General features: G+C 37.7%; 1 protein-coding gene across 4 annotated transcripts in view; it reads right to left on the bottom strand.

Moving 5' to 3' along the window:
* Positions 1-642: 642 nt before the first annotated feature.
* Positions 643-17,024, bottom strand: part of Nek11 (NIMA related kinase 11) — a 309,129-nt gene continuing 292,747 nt past the window's right edge. For 3 of the 4 annotated variants that reach the window (XM_063248985.1, XM_063248986.1, XM_063248988.1), the window contains one exon: positions 643-3,451. In XM_063248985.1, the coding sequence (XP_063105055.1) occupies positions 3,232-3,451 (220 nt within the window). In that variant the 3' untranslated portion in view covers positions 643-3,231. The remainder of the gene's footprint in view (positions 3,452-17,024) is intronic. The other variant, XM_063248987.1, reaches the window with a different exon arrangement.

The following is a 17,024-nucleotide window of genomic DNA, read 5'->3' as shown; positions in this document are numbered from 1 at the left end:
TGCAGAGGACAGAGAAGTCTAGCAGGAATTCACAATCCTTTGTCAACTTATTTTAGCACAATATCTGTTTTTTGTAGAGGGCAGCAATGGTTAATATATCAATTAGGTCAGGTTCCCAGGGATTTACAGTTCTTTACAGAGGGGAGCATTGATTAATATTTCAATTAGGTCACCCAGAAAAAAAAAACATACAGAACAGTATGGTGGCGTTATATGTACTCTGGTCTTATAACTTAGCATAACACAAACATAACAAAGCTCTTTTTGCTAGTGTACAGCATCTGGCCTTGATGTTCCTCTCTGATAACTACACAGAGAGCTCTGGAAACATTTCATTTTCCATGTTCTCACCAAAACACTGAGACTTTGCATTTTAGACTCTGTCATTCACTTTCCCCCTTTATACTGTGTATAAAGATGTAGACCATGCTGGGTTGTTGCTGCCTCTCCAGAGTCACATCACACCCCTTTTATTGTGTGTCTTGTCTTAATCTCCAGTCACCCCACCTCAGAACCAGGCAGGCAATGTGGGTTGCTGCAGTGAATAATACTGACAGAGGGGAATGAAACTCCTGACCTACTATGTCCAGTATGAATTCATGTTCTCTAAAACCGAATAATGAATTTTAGGAACTACGTAGGTTAAGTGTAGAATGTATTTATTGAGAGAAACAGATTTCTGTCTGAGGGAGACAGAAGTCCCAAGAAGGTAGGGACTTTTACAGAGTAAAATCATGAGGTTTCTTCACCCTGAAGAAAACCTGGGAACTCACAAGGTGGGCAAAAGGTGGGACAGAACTGTGGTTAACCAGTAAGATTAATTGCTCCAGTAAAATTGATTAAATCAGGTACACATAGGAAAGCGAGTCATGTAGAAAGTGGGCACTCTTAAGAAGCAGTAACTCTTCCCTAGAGGGTTGGGATAGTGGCTTCTGGCTTTCTCAGGGTGACAGAGACCTATTTAGAATATCAGTCCTTAGGGTATGGGTGCATTTGTTTGATCCTTTGTCTTGAGGCCTGGCCCACAGCAGGAGGTGTCTGTCTCTCCAACAGTTGCAAGGTATCTGGGCTTCTGCACTGGCTCCTCTGGGGACATAGACCTGTCTGCCTGTAATATTTCCATCTAATTCAGTTGCCTGCAACAGTACCTCCTCTAAGATTGAGAGTATTTTACAGCATGTAGAGTACTTACACACATTAGGCTACCACAGTGTCAGTTTCACAAGATAATTATATGATCTGTATTCATATCACACAGTAACTGGCAAGCGTAGGTCTTGAATCCAAGTCATCTAGTATTGCTCAGGGTTTTTTTCCCCTTGCACAGGCTATGGTAGAAGGATTTTAAAACATTTTTTACTTTGTGTCCACTCCAATTTCCCCCTTTCTTTTCCTCCTTCTCTTCCCTCTCCATTCATTTCTCTCTGCTTAACTTCTGCTCCTTTATTTTCTTGGTGGCCACTTCTTTCTGACACACTAGTTAGTAATCTCATCATTTTAAAAAAGGACCATGGTGTCCCCCCTCCATTGAGCTATACTTCGACAGCCTCCTTTATCTTGAGCCTGCTGTGATGGCTCAACTCTTTTATAACAGACCTACAGCTTCTGCACCAGCTTCACCCTGAAGACATTTAAATAATTAACTTCCTTTACTCTCCTTTGTGCATTTTATCTCTACATCACCCAAAATAGCTGGTGGCATTTCTTTTGCATAAATAGAAAGCAGAAAGGTTAACTGGCACTCATATATATATATATATATATATATATATATATATATATATATTTCCTTTTTTTTTCCTAGGAAAATAGCAGAGTCCCTTTATTCTCTCACAGCTGCTACAGTTTTAGCCTTGACCTAATTTTCTTGCCTTCTTGCATTTTGGATCGTTATTAATTCCTACTCTGAAGTGGCCTAAAATTAAGAGTATGTATAGGAGAAAGAATTTCCCTAAAGGTAGTGATATAGGGATATTTTCTATAAATTCTGTTAAATCTTGCTCCCCATCACCACCCCAGTGAACCACAGGAAAGGTAAACTTGAATGAGCTTCTCTTAAAAGGCATGAAACCATGATATAAAATAGTACTTTCCACCTCCTTTTTCTTATAAGCCTGGTGTGGTATAGAGCAAGAATCCCCAGGGATAAGATATTTTCCATCTTCACCTGACTTCTTAGAAACATGTTCTAAGGTGCAGGGCACTGTTCCCTGGAGATGTTAATCTGTTTTGAAAGACAGTAGAGATTCCGAAAATCTACCAGTTTCCTCTTCAGATGCAGCAACTCACTCGAGCATTCTTCTGTTCTAATGTTACAAATACCATTACCAGGAAAACACAAAACTTTCATTAACTTGGAATCTATGAGTGTTCATCCTCTTCCAGACTTACGTGAAGTCTGGTTGGTCATAAAAGGGCTTGGGGGCCTCCAGGGTATCTTTCCTGGGGTGAATTCAGTTTCTCCTTAATGACACACTCCCTTTCCTCTCTTCTTGAGTAACAATTACCATTACATGAATATGTTACACTTACAATATATTTTCACACAATGGGCAGAGAAAATAGATGATTTATTTTGTAGCAATAAAATATATATTTATTATGCATAAAACTCTTCAATGACTCATGAATGATTCTGGGGGATAAGTTATAGAAAGGAATAACTTTGGAAATTTTAATCTAGGTTCTTATATTTAAGTACTTCTCACTTGTCAGTTATGAAAATTTAAAAAGTGCACCAAAAACAGCTTACCCAAGACAGGCATACTGGACTGTCTGCCTGCCCAGCTTGTTGGAGGCCAGAGTCCAGTGATCTTCACAAGCAAGCTGATTACAGTTCCCACAGACTTCCGGTGGCTGGCACTAAACTCTGTTATCCAGCTAGAAATAATAAAGGGTATCTGGTTCCTTTCTCTGAGGCCACCAACAGGGTGATTCAACCTCACTGGAAACACTGAGGGCACCTGTGATGGGAATCCTATCTGGATTCCAAATCTGATCCATAAGGTTATCGCAGAGTATAAATTAAACAACACTTAATGATCAATGACTCCAAGGATAGGCCACCACATGTGTTGCTCTCCCAAGCAGTCATTACTTCTGGCAAAGAACTGAAGATAAAGACAGCAGTTACAGTTATGTACCCCTTTTTCCATCATAAAAATCAGCTTATATGTTTCGTGGATTTCCACTGAAATTTTTCTACTTGACCTGCTTGCTTCTGACAATTGTTTAGTGAGGGTTCTGGACAGGGCGTTCCTTTCCTCTTGCGATGAGTAACTGCTTCTCAAAGTAGAGAAGCTGGTCAACTTCAAAGCAGTCACTGGCTCGAGGTACCACTTTTTCGAGACACTCTCGGATCTCTGTTTCACTGGCATTCTGATGCCTTGCTCTCTTGAGGTAATTATAGACTTCTTCAAATACTTCTTCTCCCAGCTTCTGCATGGCTAATCTGCAAAAAAAAAAAAAAGATCAGGAATTATCAAGAGCTACATGTGGGGAATGTCTGCAAGAAAATGTGTTTTCAAATCACTGATTATACAAATGGTACCCTTGCCCTGAGATTTAGAAAAAAGGGGAAAAAATAAGGCAATATTATCTCATGCTAAACATTAACAATCATTCAAAAATTTGAATGCCAGTTGTGTTTCAAGTATTCTTCCAGGAGCTATGAATATGGCAGCAACAAGTCAGGCAAAGTCTTGCTGTTGTGTGTGTGTGTGTCCAGTTCTCATCACTGCAATGAAATACCTGAGACAGTCTACATATACTGTAAAGACAGGTTTATTTAGCTCACAGTTTTGGAAGCTTTCAGTCCAAATAGCATCAAGCAGACTGTGTGGTGAAGGCTGACGCTGGATCTCATGATCTCATGACCAGGACGATGATGGTGGGAAGGTGTGTGAGAGCAAGCAATTACATCTCGAACCCAAAAGCAGAAGGAGAATAGGTGGACCCATTCTCTTTGCTGTTCTGGTAGCAAATCTCAGAGAACTCCAGGAGTTATACATAAATTTCCTTATGCCCCGGTGACCTCAGGACCTTTCCTGAAGTTCCAGACCCTCCTTCAACCACAATGCACACTCCAAGACATCCAGATCATACCTGCGCCATTTCAGGAATGTGTACACACACATGCATGTGTATGTGCACGTATATAAAGACGTACACAGATGATAAGATGTTAGGTGGTGCTGAACAAAATAGAGAATGAGGGTGGGAGGATAAGAAAATCCTGAGAAGGGGGCATCCTGTGAACAGAAGCCTTTATGACATAAGGAAAATGGAGAACACAAGAGGCGAGAGAATTTGGGCCCTAGTACTAATGTAGGGAAGTATCAAGGCTGGGATGGCTACAGTTAGAAGAAACTAGAGGAAGAGTATGGTGAGATAAGAAGTAACAGCTGCTAAAATAATAATGATGGAAGGGAGAAGGAAAACGAGGTGGAGAAAGTGGCTTTACTGATCATTCTCCAGGCACTTCGCTACCCACTTGATTCTTACAAACTCATTTAACTTTTACAGCTGCCTTGTAAGGGAGGCATTTTCCTAAATCTCTATTTCATAGAAGTAACTAAGGTAACTCAACCAAGTTCTCATCAAGGCCAGCATTCAGGTTTTCATACTCATCTCCATCCTTTTCTGTGCATAGATACAATCTTTGCATTTTCACCAGCAAATTGCCAACCTCATATGTTTATTATATGATCATCTTACTGCATCTCCAGAAAGGGCCACAAACTAACACTAAAACCTGATAAGCAAAACTTGGCCCATGATATCTTTTGTTTAGTCAATATGATGCCTTTTTTTCTTTTACTATTCTTTAACGTTTTAATTATATCCAAACACTTACTTAATCATGTCTCCTCAAAACGTTTAGGTTTCTTTCTCCACCCCTTTTCATTATAGCTTTGTGTGAATACCTTTAGGCGTGCAGCTGTTTTGCTCAGGGGGATATTTCCTGGCATTAGATTTTTAGGAGTGTAGATGGTTACATTGGGATAGTCATGCTGCAAAAATTTACATGGGCCCTTGTGATTTCTGTGCTTTTCTGTTAATGCTTTGTGCTTGGCTAAAAGTGATGGCACATGTAGTCCCAGATGGGAGGAGGAGGGGGAGGAGGAAGGTCATTTGAGCTCATGGGTTTGAGTCTATCCTGGGCAACACAGTGAGATTTGCCAACAGATAGACAGATAAGTGATAGAGATAGATAGATGATAGATAGATAGATAGATAGATAGATAGATAGATAGATAGGATTAACAGGTCAAAATGTATTAGCATTTTTATAATTTTTATCTTGAAGAAATATTTTGATATTCTTCATTTCAATAGATTTGGTAAAAAATATCAGTTTTTTTCCCTCCACAATGTTAAAGCATTAATGTTAAACAGTAATGATGGGGATGTTGACAATGATGCTAAAATCATTTGTCAGAGACTCTTTCCTTCACTCTAAGTTTTAATGGTTCAGTGCTACTCAAACATGCAATCTCTAAAACACAACCTCTGGATGGTCTCTTGTAAGGTATTGTGGCATGGTGAGAAGAGTAATTTTTTCCTGTTCTGCTCCAGAGGCTAGTAATTACAATGCAAGATATACAAATTTTAAATGTTAACTAGTATTTCTTCAGCATTTTAGAGCCTGCAAAGTGCTTAACATTCATTATCTCGAACAATCCTTGTGAACAAGGCAATTCATTGAACATCTGTCTCCATTTATCAGATAAGAGTAAGTAGGTTTCAGTGAATTTTCACAAGCTCACACATGTGGTAAAGTTTGTACTCAAATTAAAGCTGCAGAACTGCAAGTGTCAGAGAGATGAGCAGCCTCAGAGCCCTCGCCTTTCAACTGAAAGGGCTCCCCACCTTCTGTCATGAGATTATCCGACCAATCCCAACATCCCTTAGATACCTGCAGCAATCCAGCTCTTCTTTGTGTTGACATTTACCAAACCTTTTATTCATTATGACTTTAGCAGTTACCCCATTCTCTTCCTTCCATCTTCTGTTCCTGTCACCATTCTTGACCTCATGATTCTTAATGTCTCTGATCTTAGGCTGTATTTTTTCTGCCTAGCACAGATGCATAGTCCTATGATCACACCTGTGATCTCATCAGCCTGAATGACTATCCAACCTCTGACTTCAGTCTTTCTGCTCTTTAACCACCCCTTTATACTCTTCTTCCATGCTTATTCCACCCAAATTATTCCAGCTATTTTTTCACTTCTTGGTGACCATCAGTCTTTTGACCTTATCACTGTGATAATAATCACTCATTTTTCTTATCTCCTCTGTCCTCACTTCCTATTTTCTATGAATTTACATTTCTTGATCCATTATCATCACCAGTATGTTACAAATACTCTTGGATTTTCTCATCTCCTCTCATTTGCCTGACAAAGCCCTAATGGTTAAACCCAGTTATAATCTACTCCATGCTTCTTCCATGGAGGAAAGTATCCAACCATGCCAACATATCTCATGCAAATTGGTGATCACAATTCAAAACGGTGCTCAGTATTGCTCAGCAATCCTATACTTCCCTGGTAGGCTTTTTTTTTCATCTCTTTTGCTTTATTTTTAAGCTTGTTAAGCTTTCATACTTGTTCCTGGCTGATAACTATATCTGATAACCCATGGGAAAACTAGAAATGATCACATAAATCTCTCTCAGCACTCAAACTGCCCACCTGACTGTCAGTGGACTCACACTTAGCCTTCTCTCCAGTCCCAAATGCAGGCATTATTTCGCTTCTATCATACACCAAACTCCACCTGAGTTCTCTAGAGGCTGGCTTCTGCCACCATCTCAGTGATTTTCTCTCCTGCCATTATCCTCTTCCTTTCCTTCGCAATCTTTCTGCCTTAATGGATCTTTCCTGTCAGGAGACCACAAGACCTATTATACCCTATTCCAAGTGTGAAACCTCCTTGATGTCCACATCTCCCACTGCTCAGCTATCAACCATCCTTTCCTCTCTGTTCCTATCAACACTTCGTGAAAGAGTTATGTATAATTTTTTGCACTATGCACTCTCAATCCACTCCTTTTGTGATGGGGCCTCAGTATTTCCTACAATGATATAAGTTACCTCCATATGGCCAGGTCCCGTGTGTGTATGTGTGGTTCTTTAGTTGAGGTAAAATTTACTTTATATAAAATTAATCATTTTAAAGCAGAAAATGCAGTGTTATCCATGCATTCCCAGTACTGTATAACCATCTCCTTTATTTAGTGCCAAAACATCACCATAACTACAATAGGAAAAACCCATATCCTCTAAGAAGTTGTCCTTCAGACTCTCTTCTCATCCTCTGGAAACCACTACCCTACATTTATGCCTCTCTGGATTTACCTTTTCTGGAAATTTATCCTCCAGTTTATCATTATTTATGGCTGAGTAGTACTCCATCACACACATATCACATCTTTTTTTATCCATTCCTCAGCTGATGGGCATTTTGGTTGTTTTCAAGATTTTTTTCCAAGATTACAAATTTTGCTTCTATAAACATGGATGTACATATATCATTGTGGTATGATGTTTTTAATTGTCCTAGGAAGACACCCAGGAGGAGAATAGCTGGATTGAATAGCTAATCTTATCTTTTTAAGGAATCTCCACATTGATTTCCATAGTGTTGCACCTGTCTACACTCCTACCAACAGTAGAGAAGAGTTCTCCATTCTGTCTGGGATAAGATGGAATCTCAGGGCAGACTTTTTAAAAAAAGAAATAGGAAATTAACACTAGTTAATATATTAAATATTGTTATCTTGAAAGTAACTGTTTAGATTACAACATTTAGGCATAAAAATAATTGAACAATCAGACAATGAAAACATAACTTCTTTTTGATGAAAAGAGATTAGTAGTATAGTTATCTTAATTTGTATAATCTTGATGATTTGTTGCATCCTACTTGCCAGTATCTTATTAAGGATTTGTGTCTCTATAAGGAGACTGGATCATAATGTTCTATTTGGCTGAGCTCTTCTCTGGTTCTGGAATCAGGGTAATACTTGTTCCAGCAATGACTGTTCCAGGAATACTGCTTCCTTTTCAATTTCTTTAAGGGGTTTCAGTACTAGTGGCATCAGCTCTTCTCTAAATTTCTTAAAGAATTCAACAATGAATCTTTCAAGGTCTGGGCTTTTCTCTGTCAATAAATTTTTAATGATATTTTTAATTTCATTGGTTGATATCAGGTTATTTAGAGTTCTTATATCTTTTTGATTTAGGTTTGGCAATTGTATTGTGTCTAGGAATCTGTTCATTTCTTCTGTATTTTCCATCATATTAAAACATGGATTTTCATAGTAGGTATTGAAGATCTTCTGAATTTCTGTAAGATTCATTGTGGTTTCTCCCATTTCATCTCCAATTGCTTGAATCTGTGTTTTTTCTTTCCTCTTTTTGATGAGGTTAGTTAATGGGTTATCAATTTTATTCTTTCAAAGAACCAACTTTTTGATTTACTGATTCTTTGTATCAGTCTCTATTGCATTAATGTCTGCTCTTGTCTTTATAATTTTCTCCCTCATATAAGTTTTGGGTTTTATTTATTCTTCTTTTTCCTCAAGTTTGAGATTTAACATTTGGTTGTTTATTTGAGCTTGACCTGTTTTCCTGATGTGTGAGTTTATCACTATAAATTTCCCTGCTTTCATTACATTCTGTAAGTTTCAGTATGTTACGCTTGCATTATAATTTAGTTTATATACTGTGTTATTTCACCTTTAATTTCCTGTGTGACCCATTGATTGTTCAGAAGGGTGTTGTTTAATTTTAATGTGTTAATGTAGGCTTTTTGATTTCCTTTGTTGTTGACTTCTAGTTTCATTGCACTATGGTCAGATAGTATGCATGGGGTAATTTCATTTTCTCTGAATTTATTTTAATATATTTTGTTGCTGAAAATATGGTCTGTTTTCCAGAATGCAGCTGAGAAGTATGTGTTGTGATGGAGCACTGTGTAAACTTCTACCAAGTACATTTGTTCACAGACTTGGGTTAATTCTAGTATTTCTTTATTGATTTTTTTTTTGGTCTTGTTGACCTATCTATTTGTGAGAGTGGGATATTAAGGTCTCCCACTACAATTGTATTAGTGACTGTTTAATTTTTCATGTCTGTTAATATGTGTTTTAAGTAGTTAGGTGAACCTGTGTTTGGTGCATAAATATTTATGATTGCTATCTCTTCTTGGGAGTTTTCTCTTAACAAGTATGTAGTGATCTTTTTTGTCTCTTTTGATCAATTTTAGATTAAATTTTGCATTGTCTGCAAATAGAATAGCTACCCATGCTTTTTTCTGGGTTCTTATGGCATGGAGAATTGCTTTCCATCCTTTGACTTTTAGTCTATGAAAAAAAGTTTTTGGTTAAATGTGTGTTTTGATGCAGCATGTTCTCAGATCTTGCTTCTTAATCCATTCTGTTTCTTTTGTGGTGAGTTGAGACCATTTATGTGGATAATTATAACATATATATTGGATTTTCTTTTTCATTTAGTTTTCTTGTTGTTTGTTCCTTGTCTTTCTGCTCTGTTTAATTGCTTGCCTTGACTGATACTTCTTTCTATTGGTGTTCATGTGTTTGCGGACTTTATTATCTCTTTCTAATATGTCTTTCAGGGAATTCTGTAGATCTGGCTTGGTGGTCATAAATTTCTTCAGTTGTTATTTGTCATGGGAGTATCTTATTTCTCCATCAATTTTGAAAGGTAGTTTTTCAGAGTACATCAATCTGGGTTGAAGATTGCTTTCCTCACTCCAAACTCTCTTTGATTTGAGGGTTTGAGTTGAGAAATATGCTGTGACTCTGATGGGTTTTCCTTTATAGGTGATGTATTTTTTTTTCTCTAACTGCTTTTAATGTTTTGTTCTTGTGATGAATTTCTGGCAGCTTGATCATTATGTTCACTGATGTAGATTTACTTTGGTCATGGCTGGTTGGAGCTCTGTATGCTTCCTTTATTTGTATGTCAAACTCTTTATCCATGTTTGGCAAGTTTTAGGTCATTATTACTCTGAAAAGATTTTTAATAGCTTTTTGCACTGTGTCCAGCTTTCTTACTGATTCTAATCAATCATATGTTGTACTTATTTGCTTCAACCTGTAGCTGTTGGATTGGTTTGTCATGGTCTCCTGCAATTTTTAAAGTGTCTTTCTCTTCCTGGTCACTAGTCATGCTCTTGTCTCCTATATCTGATATTCCATCTGCTGCATAATTTTCAGTGGAGTTTCTAATCTCTTGCATTTCTGTTTGGATCTGTTTCATTGATTCTATTTCTTATCCATGTTTGACATTCATGGCTTTCATTGATTTCCTGAGCTCCTCTATTTGTTGAACTGTGTCTTCTTTAATGTCTTTTATTTTGATAGTCATTTCTTTTTGCACCTTAGAGATTATTTTTTCTGTGACCACTTCTGTTTGTTTTTTCACTTCTGCTACTCTTATTTCAGACAGCTCCATATGTTGGCTTCCAATATTCTCTGTCTCTTTGTGTTCTGAACCTGTCCTGCGTGAGCTTGATGTTTTGCTTTTTCAGCTTGTCATTTTCTATTTATTTTGTTTTCTGATTGATGCTTGTAGATGTCTAATGTTAAATAGCCATATCACTGGTATTGAGGTTTTCCTAGGTGGTGTCTGCTCCTCCAGATGTCTTCTTCATGTAGGTTTTTCTTGGTCTTTATGTCAATCCCAAAAACTTACTTTCCCAATATATTAAAACTGCGGCATTGCTGTTCATTTGACCTATTCCTTCAGTACTAGACTATTGTGATGGTTATGAGCTCCTGCAAATGCGGAGTTGTCATACAAGGGGGAAAACTGGTTAAGCATATGTGAAATCCTGGGTAAGTAATTAAGTTGGCATTAATAATAGATTGAAGTACAGCTCAGCTACTGACAGACTATGATAACTATTAGCTTGATATCTATAACTATATGGGGAAATATAATATACAGAAATATAACTTATACCAGAACTTGTATGCAATGATTTTCCACTTAGTAGAATAATTTTATGCTGCTGCTGCTGCTGCTGGTGTGTGTGTGTGTGTGTGTGTGTATGCGTTTTGCATGGTGATCAAGATGATAGTGGGCTGATGACAAGATGAATGAGCTTAAATATATTAAAAGCATGATTGGGCACAGGATGATCAACCAAGCTTTGGGTAATCATAGGTAGGACATAGAAGGGAAGGATTGAAAGAGGAGGCCTAGGAGTTTTGAAGTGAACCATAAAGAGAAGAGACAATGTTCACTTGCATGAAAGCATCATAAAGTCAAGCAAGATAGTTGACAAAAGAGAGGAAGAAAGTTAGTGGAGTGAAACAAAAAGAAAGGTTAGGGATCATCTCTTGGCTTGTATTGCTAATTTTGCATGGGAGAGTTCCACACTGCTAGTTCTGCCTGTTCATCCCGTGTACCTCAGCCAAGGTCCTACTGTGTCATTGGCATTCTCAAAGGTCTCCAGCCTCTGAGTCCTGCCAGCGGAGGGAGGAAGAGGTGGATTTTAGACTTCTTAGGTCAATGGAGGAAGGGAGGAGCCGATCTCTTATTACAGCATCTTATTTCCATTCAGCTGAAATCTTCAAGTAATTCCATTCTTTTCACCCTTAAGATAGTATTTAAAAAATTTTTTTAACCTTCTCTTGATGAATTTGGAGAGAGGAAGATACAAGGAGGCCAGTAGCACAGTAATGATAAAAACATATAATTTCATACAAATAATCATTAAACGCAAGTTTAGCAGAAAGCAGAAGGAAAATGCAAGACTTATTCTTTAGGAATAATTTAAGAAAAAAAATTTTTTTTTTGTTACTGGGGATCAAACTCATGACCTTGCACTTGCCAGGCAGGCACTTATGCCACTGAGCTAAATCCCCAGCCCCTGAAAGTGATTTTATGCACTATAAAAAAAAATCCCTGCACAACAAATGTAAATGAGTCACTGCAGGGATAGAATGGTGCACTGCGTTGTCCCTTTGCACTACTATTTAAAAATCATCTGGGCTAATAAGCATCAGGATCCTCATTATGGATGAATTTATACCTTTCTTTTCTTCATGTAGTATGTATTTCAAGTGGCTGTTTAAGCATCAAATCAGTAAAGAGAGCAGCCCTCTCTGCAGAGGCAGTCTGGCTCTTTCAGCAGCAGGCAGCATGCTCAGTGGGACTTGTGACTCTAAGACTCCTTCTCTGTCTCTGTCTCTGTCTCTCTCTCTCTCTCTCTCTCTCTGTGTGTGTGTGTGTGTGTGTGTGTGTGTGTGTGTATGTGTGTTTGTACTACTAGGGATTGAACCCAGGCCTTTCATACAAAGCTACATCTACAGCTCTTTTTCAATTTTTCATTTTGAGACAAGGTTTTGCTAAGTCCTAATAGCTGAGGCTGAGCTCAAATGTGTGCTCCTCTGGCTTTAGCTTCCCAGAGTGCTGGTATTACTGGTATTACCCTCCCCGCTCCCCCCACACACACCAGCTCATCCCTTCTTCTCTGTCAACTCTGGACAGAATCTTGACTGTAACTGGGTTGATAACCCGTTAAAGCTGAACATTCCTTATCACCCTTTTGAGATTTCCCATTATCTCATTAGCGGTTGATCATCCTCTCCCACCAACTAAGACTAAAACGACTAAGACTAAGACGACTGCTAAGACTGAAGACAAGGCCCAGAGTATAGATTGCCAATCAAGGTTGATGATGTCACCTATGGACCCTTGCTGCCAGTAGATCAATGTTACCTAAGTGACTATACTTGCAATATTATTGGTTGATCATAATTTTGACCCACACTTTGTATTTGACTCATGATTTTTCTACATAAAACTTCCTTTGAGAGGTGGGCTTATTGGCAACCCATTTGGGACCCCTCCTGTCCCTTAGGAGCTATTTCTATTTCCCATTCCCCATCCCTATTCTCCATTCTTTTTCTCCACTAACTATTCCTACTCTTAAAAGAAAAAACCTGAGAATTCCTGAAACTCTTATTTTATTTATGATCTAAATTCCCTCCATTACTCATAATCTCACTAAATGTAGATGGACTCGATTCAGTGACTAAGAAACCAAATCTCACTAAGTGCAGTTTAAAAGAGCCACACTTAAAATATAAGCTCATTAAAAGACTGGAAGTGAAATAATTTTCTTTAAAAAGATACCAGCCAAAAAGTAAGCAAAAGAAGTCTAATATACTCATATAAATATGAAACATAGATTTTTAAAAAAAATTATTTGAGATAAGGAAAGTCACAACATAATGACCAAAGTTCAACTTCACAGGTAACAGGTAAAAATTCAAAACTAGTATGCATCTTATAAAATACCATCAAAGTAAATTTAAAAACTACAGAGAGTGAATATCAGACATTTTTCATAATGTAGGATTTCCACATATCTCTGTCAGTTGTTGACAGGTAAAGCATTCAAAATATCAGTAGTAATCAGCAGATTGAGCTAAAATACTTAATAAAGTCAAACTTCCTGGACATAGCCAAAGCCCAACCTTCACCCCAAGGGAACACATTCCTCTCTCACTCTTATGCAATATTTACAAAATTTGACTATACTGCACAATTCAGGTCTAAACACATGCAAGAAAATTGTAATACATCTGTAATAAAAATACTAGAGAAATCATTTCTACAGATGAATAAATACAAAACATTTTAAAATAAATTATGGCTGAGAGAGAACAAGGCCACACCAAGAAGCAAGCCCTATCTGAAAACCAGCACCACTTGTGGGCCACCACTGGGTTGGGACAGCTAGACCCCAGCACCTTCCAGTGCATGGGCTGCCAAACAAGAAGTACCAATCCCCCATAAGTGAACGGCTGATTCGCAGAAACACAGCCTGTGATGATAGCTAGGGAGGTGAAATCCAATTGGATGCTTGTGGTGCTTTGGTGTTTCACTAACATTGCAGGTCTAGGACTGGAGGTCTGATTATCTGTTCAGGGGATAGTGTTATACAGTGTGGCATCCAGGGGGGGATCTCCTTCTGAGGGTTGTAGCCATTGTTGATTCCCTATGGTCTTGTTTTGAAATCCTGTAGTCATTTTCATTGTTTTGTTGGGTTGAGTTTTATTCTCTTTATGTTAAATTCAATGGCAGGAGCAGCTATTTCAAAGATAGAAAGATATATTATGGTAGCAATTTTGGATTTACTATTGGCTTGTTTTGAAGCATTTATTGCATTCCTTGTTTTGTTTTTATTGTTTCTACTCTGTTCTGTTCTGTTTGATTTTTACTATGTCCGAAGTCACCTGCAGCTATTTTGAAGGCAACAAAAGGCATTATGGTAACTATTGTTGATTTTGTGATGTTTTGTATCACTTAGTTTTTTTTTTTTATTGATTTTGTTCTGTTTTGTTATCTTTGGTTTTAGCCTCTTTAAAATAAAAATAAATAAATAAATTATGGTACAAATAAAAATAAACTGATTTTAGGCCAACAGGAAAGTGACAATTGCCACAGTTTTGCAATATTGTGGTGCTAATTTATTCTTACAGTTAAAAAACACACTGTAATATTTCTGCAATGATGCAATCAAGTATTTTAGGACTATAATTTAAAATTCTAATTAAGGGAAACTTTCTTATTGTTATTTATGATTTGAAAAGAGAAGGCAATGTCCTCTGTAGTGTTCAAATTAAAGTTCTAAATTTCTGTTTTCAAAGAGAAAAGGGGAAGAGAAGTTGGGAGCAGACAGAGATATCCCTTTAGCTTGCTGATGTAGATAAAAAGAACTTTTATTTTCATCTTTTCCATCTCTCTCTATGTTCCATTTTCTTTCTTCATTTAATCGCCTTGTTCAATAATCAAGTAAATAAGCACTAAAATGTACAATAGATACGGTGAAATAAGAAGAAAATTTTCAAAAGGAGAGAAGAACTAGGGAAAGGGAAGGAGGAAAGGAAGGAAGGGAAAAGGAGGAAGTGATAGAAGAAGGATAAAATTAAAACAGAGCTTTGTAAATAAGAAGGGAGAGAGGGTTTAAAGGGAGTGGAGAGGACTGGGATAGAAAAGAGGAATCAAGATATATCATGTAGAGCTACAACTCCCCATGATGAATATGATCGTATGCATATCTTATTGTACCAATACAGTTAATTTTAAAAAACCTAAAAAGTCTTTTATGCTGCAAATAATTTCCTCTGTACTGTAAACTACAAAAATAGTGTGTGATTCCAAGTGAATCCTTCATGTCAGGCTGGAGTTAGAGAAGAAACCCACTGCAGTGCAAGCAACGCTGTCAGAGTGTTTAATCAGATGCCAGTTTGGGAAAGGGTTAATTGCTCAAGACTAAGCCATAGAAAGCCTCCATTGTAGGCTCTCCAGTTCATTCTCCCAGGGTGACCTGGAGAGAAACGACCACAGGAGGCAGCTATAGAGATGTGTGGCCTATATATAGAGGCCCCTGAGAAGTGTAAGCCCGGGCCAGGAAGGACACATGCAGTCTGCCAATGGCACTGACTTGGCATCTGGCTACCTCCCCAGCAGCTCAGGCATGGTGCTGATTTTCAGGGAGGGCTTGCTTCTTTATGACTTCTTGTTCTCCTCCCCTGCAGTCCTCCAATGGTCAAATATGTTTCTGTGTGGACACATATTTTCAATTTGTTTGTCTCTACAACAGTCATTATCTATCTTTATGAAATGAAATCATTAATATATATGAATCCTTCCCAATTTAGAGACATTGCTAGTAATTTAATGCATACACAATCAGTCTTTATAACTTAACTCTCATTAACAAGATTTTTTCAGGGCACCAGAAAAAATGAAAATATTTGCTAACAAAAGAGTTGCACATAAAATTATATACAAAATGTGTGTTTGTTTGTTTGTTTGTTTGTTTTTGAGACAAGCTTTCACTATGTAGTTCAGGCTGGCCTCAAATTTGCAGTGATCATCCTGCCTCAGTCTGCTGAGTGCTGAGATTACAGGCATGCATCCCCATGCCCAACTGGACTAACTTCTACTTCTCTCCATTACACTATGAGTTCTGTTTCTTATGTGGTCTGTGAAGAGACAAATGTAAGATGCAGAAGTAATGTAAATGGACTTCCTCTAAATTGTAGTGCAATATTGAAAAAGATGAAAGATTTCATATAGTGCTTAAAATAAAGTTGGAATCTTGTGCTACCATTGATAAACAAGGATCTGAGTATTTTATGGTAAGGACAGTTAACTATTAAAAATAGAAAAAATCAGTAATGATGATAGGTACTTAAGGCAGAATGATTTCAACTTTAAATGCCTGAGAGAAAACTTTGAGGAAATCAAAATCCACCCCACTCCTGTCTTTCCAATCTCTGAAATGCAAGTGTCCAGTGCTTGGTCCCCAGACCTCTTCTGTCCTCTATCTACATGGTTCATTCAGTTTTAAGACTTTAAATGCCTCCCATCAGCTACTGGCTCTGAAATATATACCCCTTTCACTCTAGAATGTGACTTACAAATGCAAGGACCCACTTGGTATCTCTACTTAGATATCCAGAACGTATTTTATGCTTATCACGTCCAGTTGCATTTCTGATCTTTCCTCCAAAATATGCTTAGCATTTTTCTGTTTTTGTCAGCTATGCTCTCCAGATACTCAGGCTAAAAACTTTTGGGTCATCCTTGATGTTTTTCTTTTCTCATCTCTATTAGTTTCATAATTAGGTTAGTTAGTAAGTCCCACCAGTCCCATTTTCATAGTGCATCCAGGAGTCTAATGCTTCTTACCACTTCAATTCCTGCTCTGGTTCGAGCTCATGATCTCTCACCTGGTTGCTTTAGTGGCTGCTCAGCTGGTCTCCTGTTTCTTCTCTCTTTTCCCCAGAATCTATCATCAACTTAGCATCTAGTATAATCCAGATTCCTCCATCCTTCTGCCCAAAACTCTGTTGGACTCCTTGTCTCACTTGGAGTAAGGTCATATTTCTTCAGTTACACACCTCCAAACACACTCCTCTCTCTTCCTCTCACTCCATCCCTGCTGCACTGGCTCTCTGGTTTTCC

Source organism: Cavia porcellus, unplaced genomic scaffold (assembly GCF_034190915.1).
Source record: "Cavia porcellus strain 051 isolate PalLab524CR breed Dunkin Hartley unplaced genomic scaffold, mCavPor4.1 scaffold_5, whole genome shotgun sequence".
Classification (NCBI taxonomy): domain Eukaryota; kingdom Metazoa; phylum Chordata; class Mammalia; order Rodentia; family Caviidae; genus Cavia; species Cavia porcellus.
Note: the sequence above shows the minus strand (reverse complement) of the source record. Positions and strands in the feature narration are given on the sequence as shown.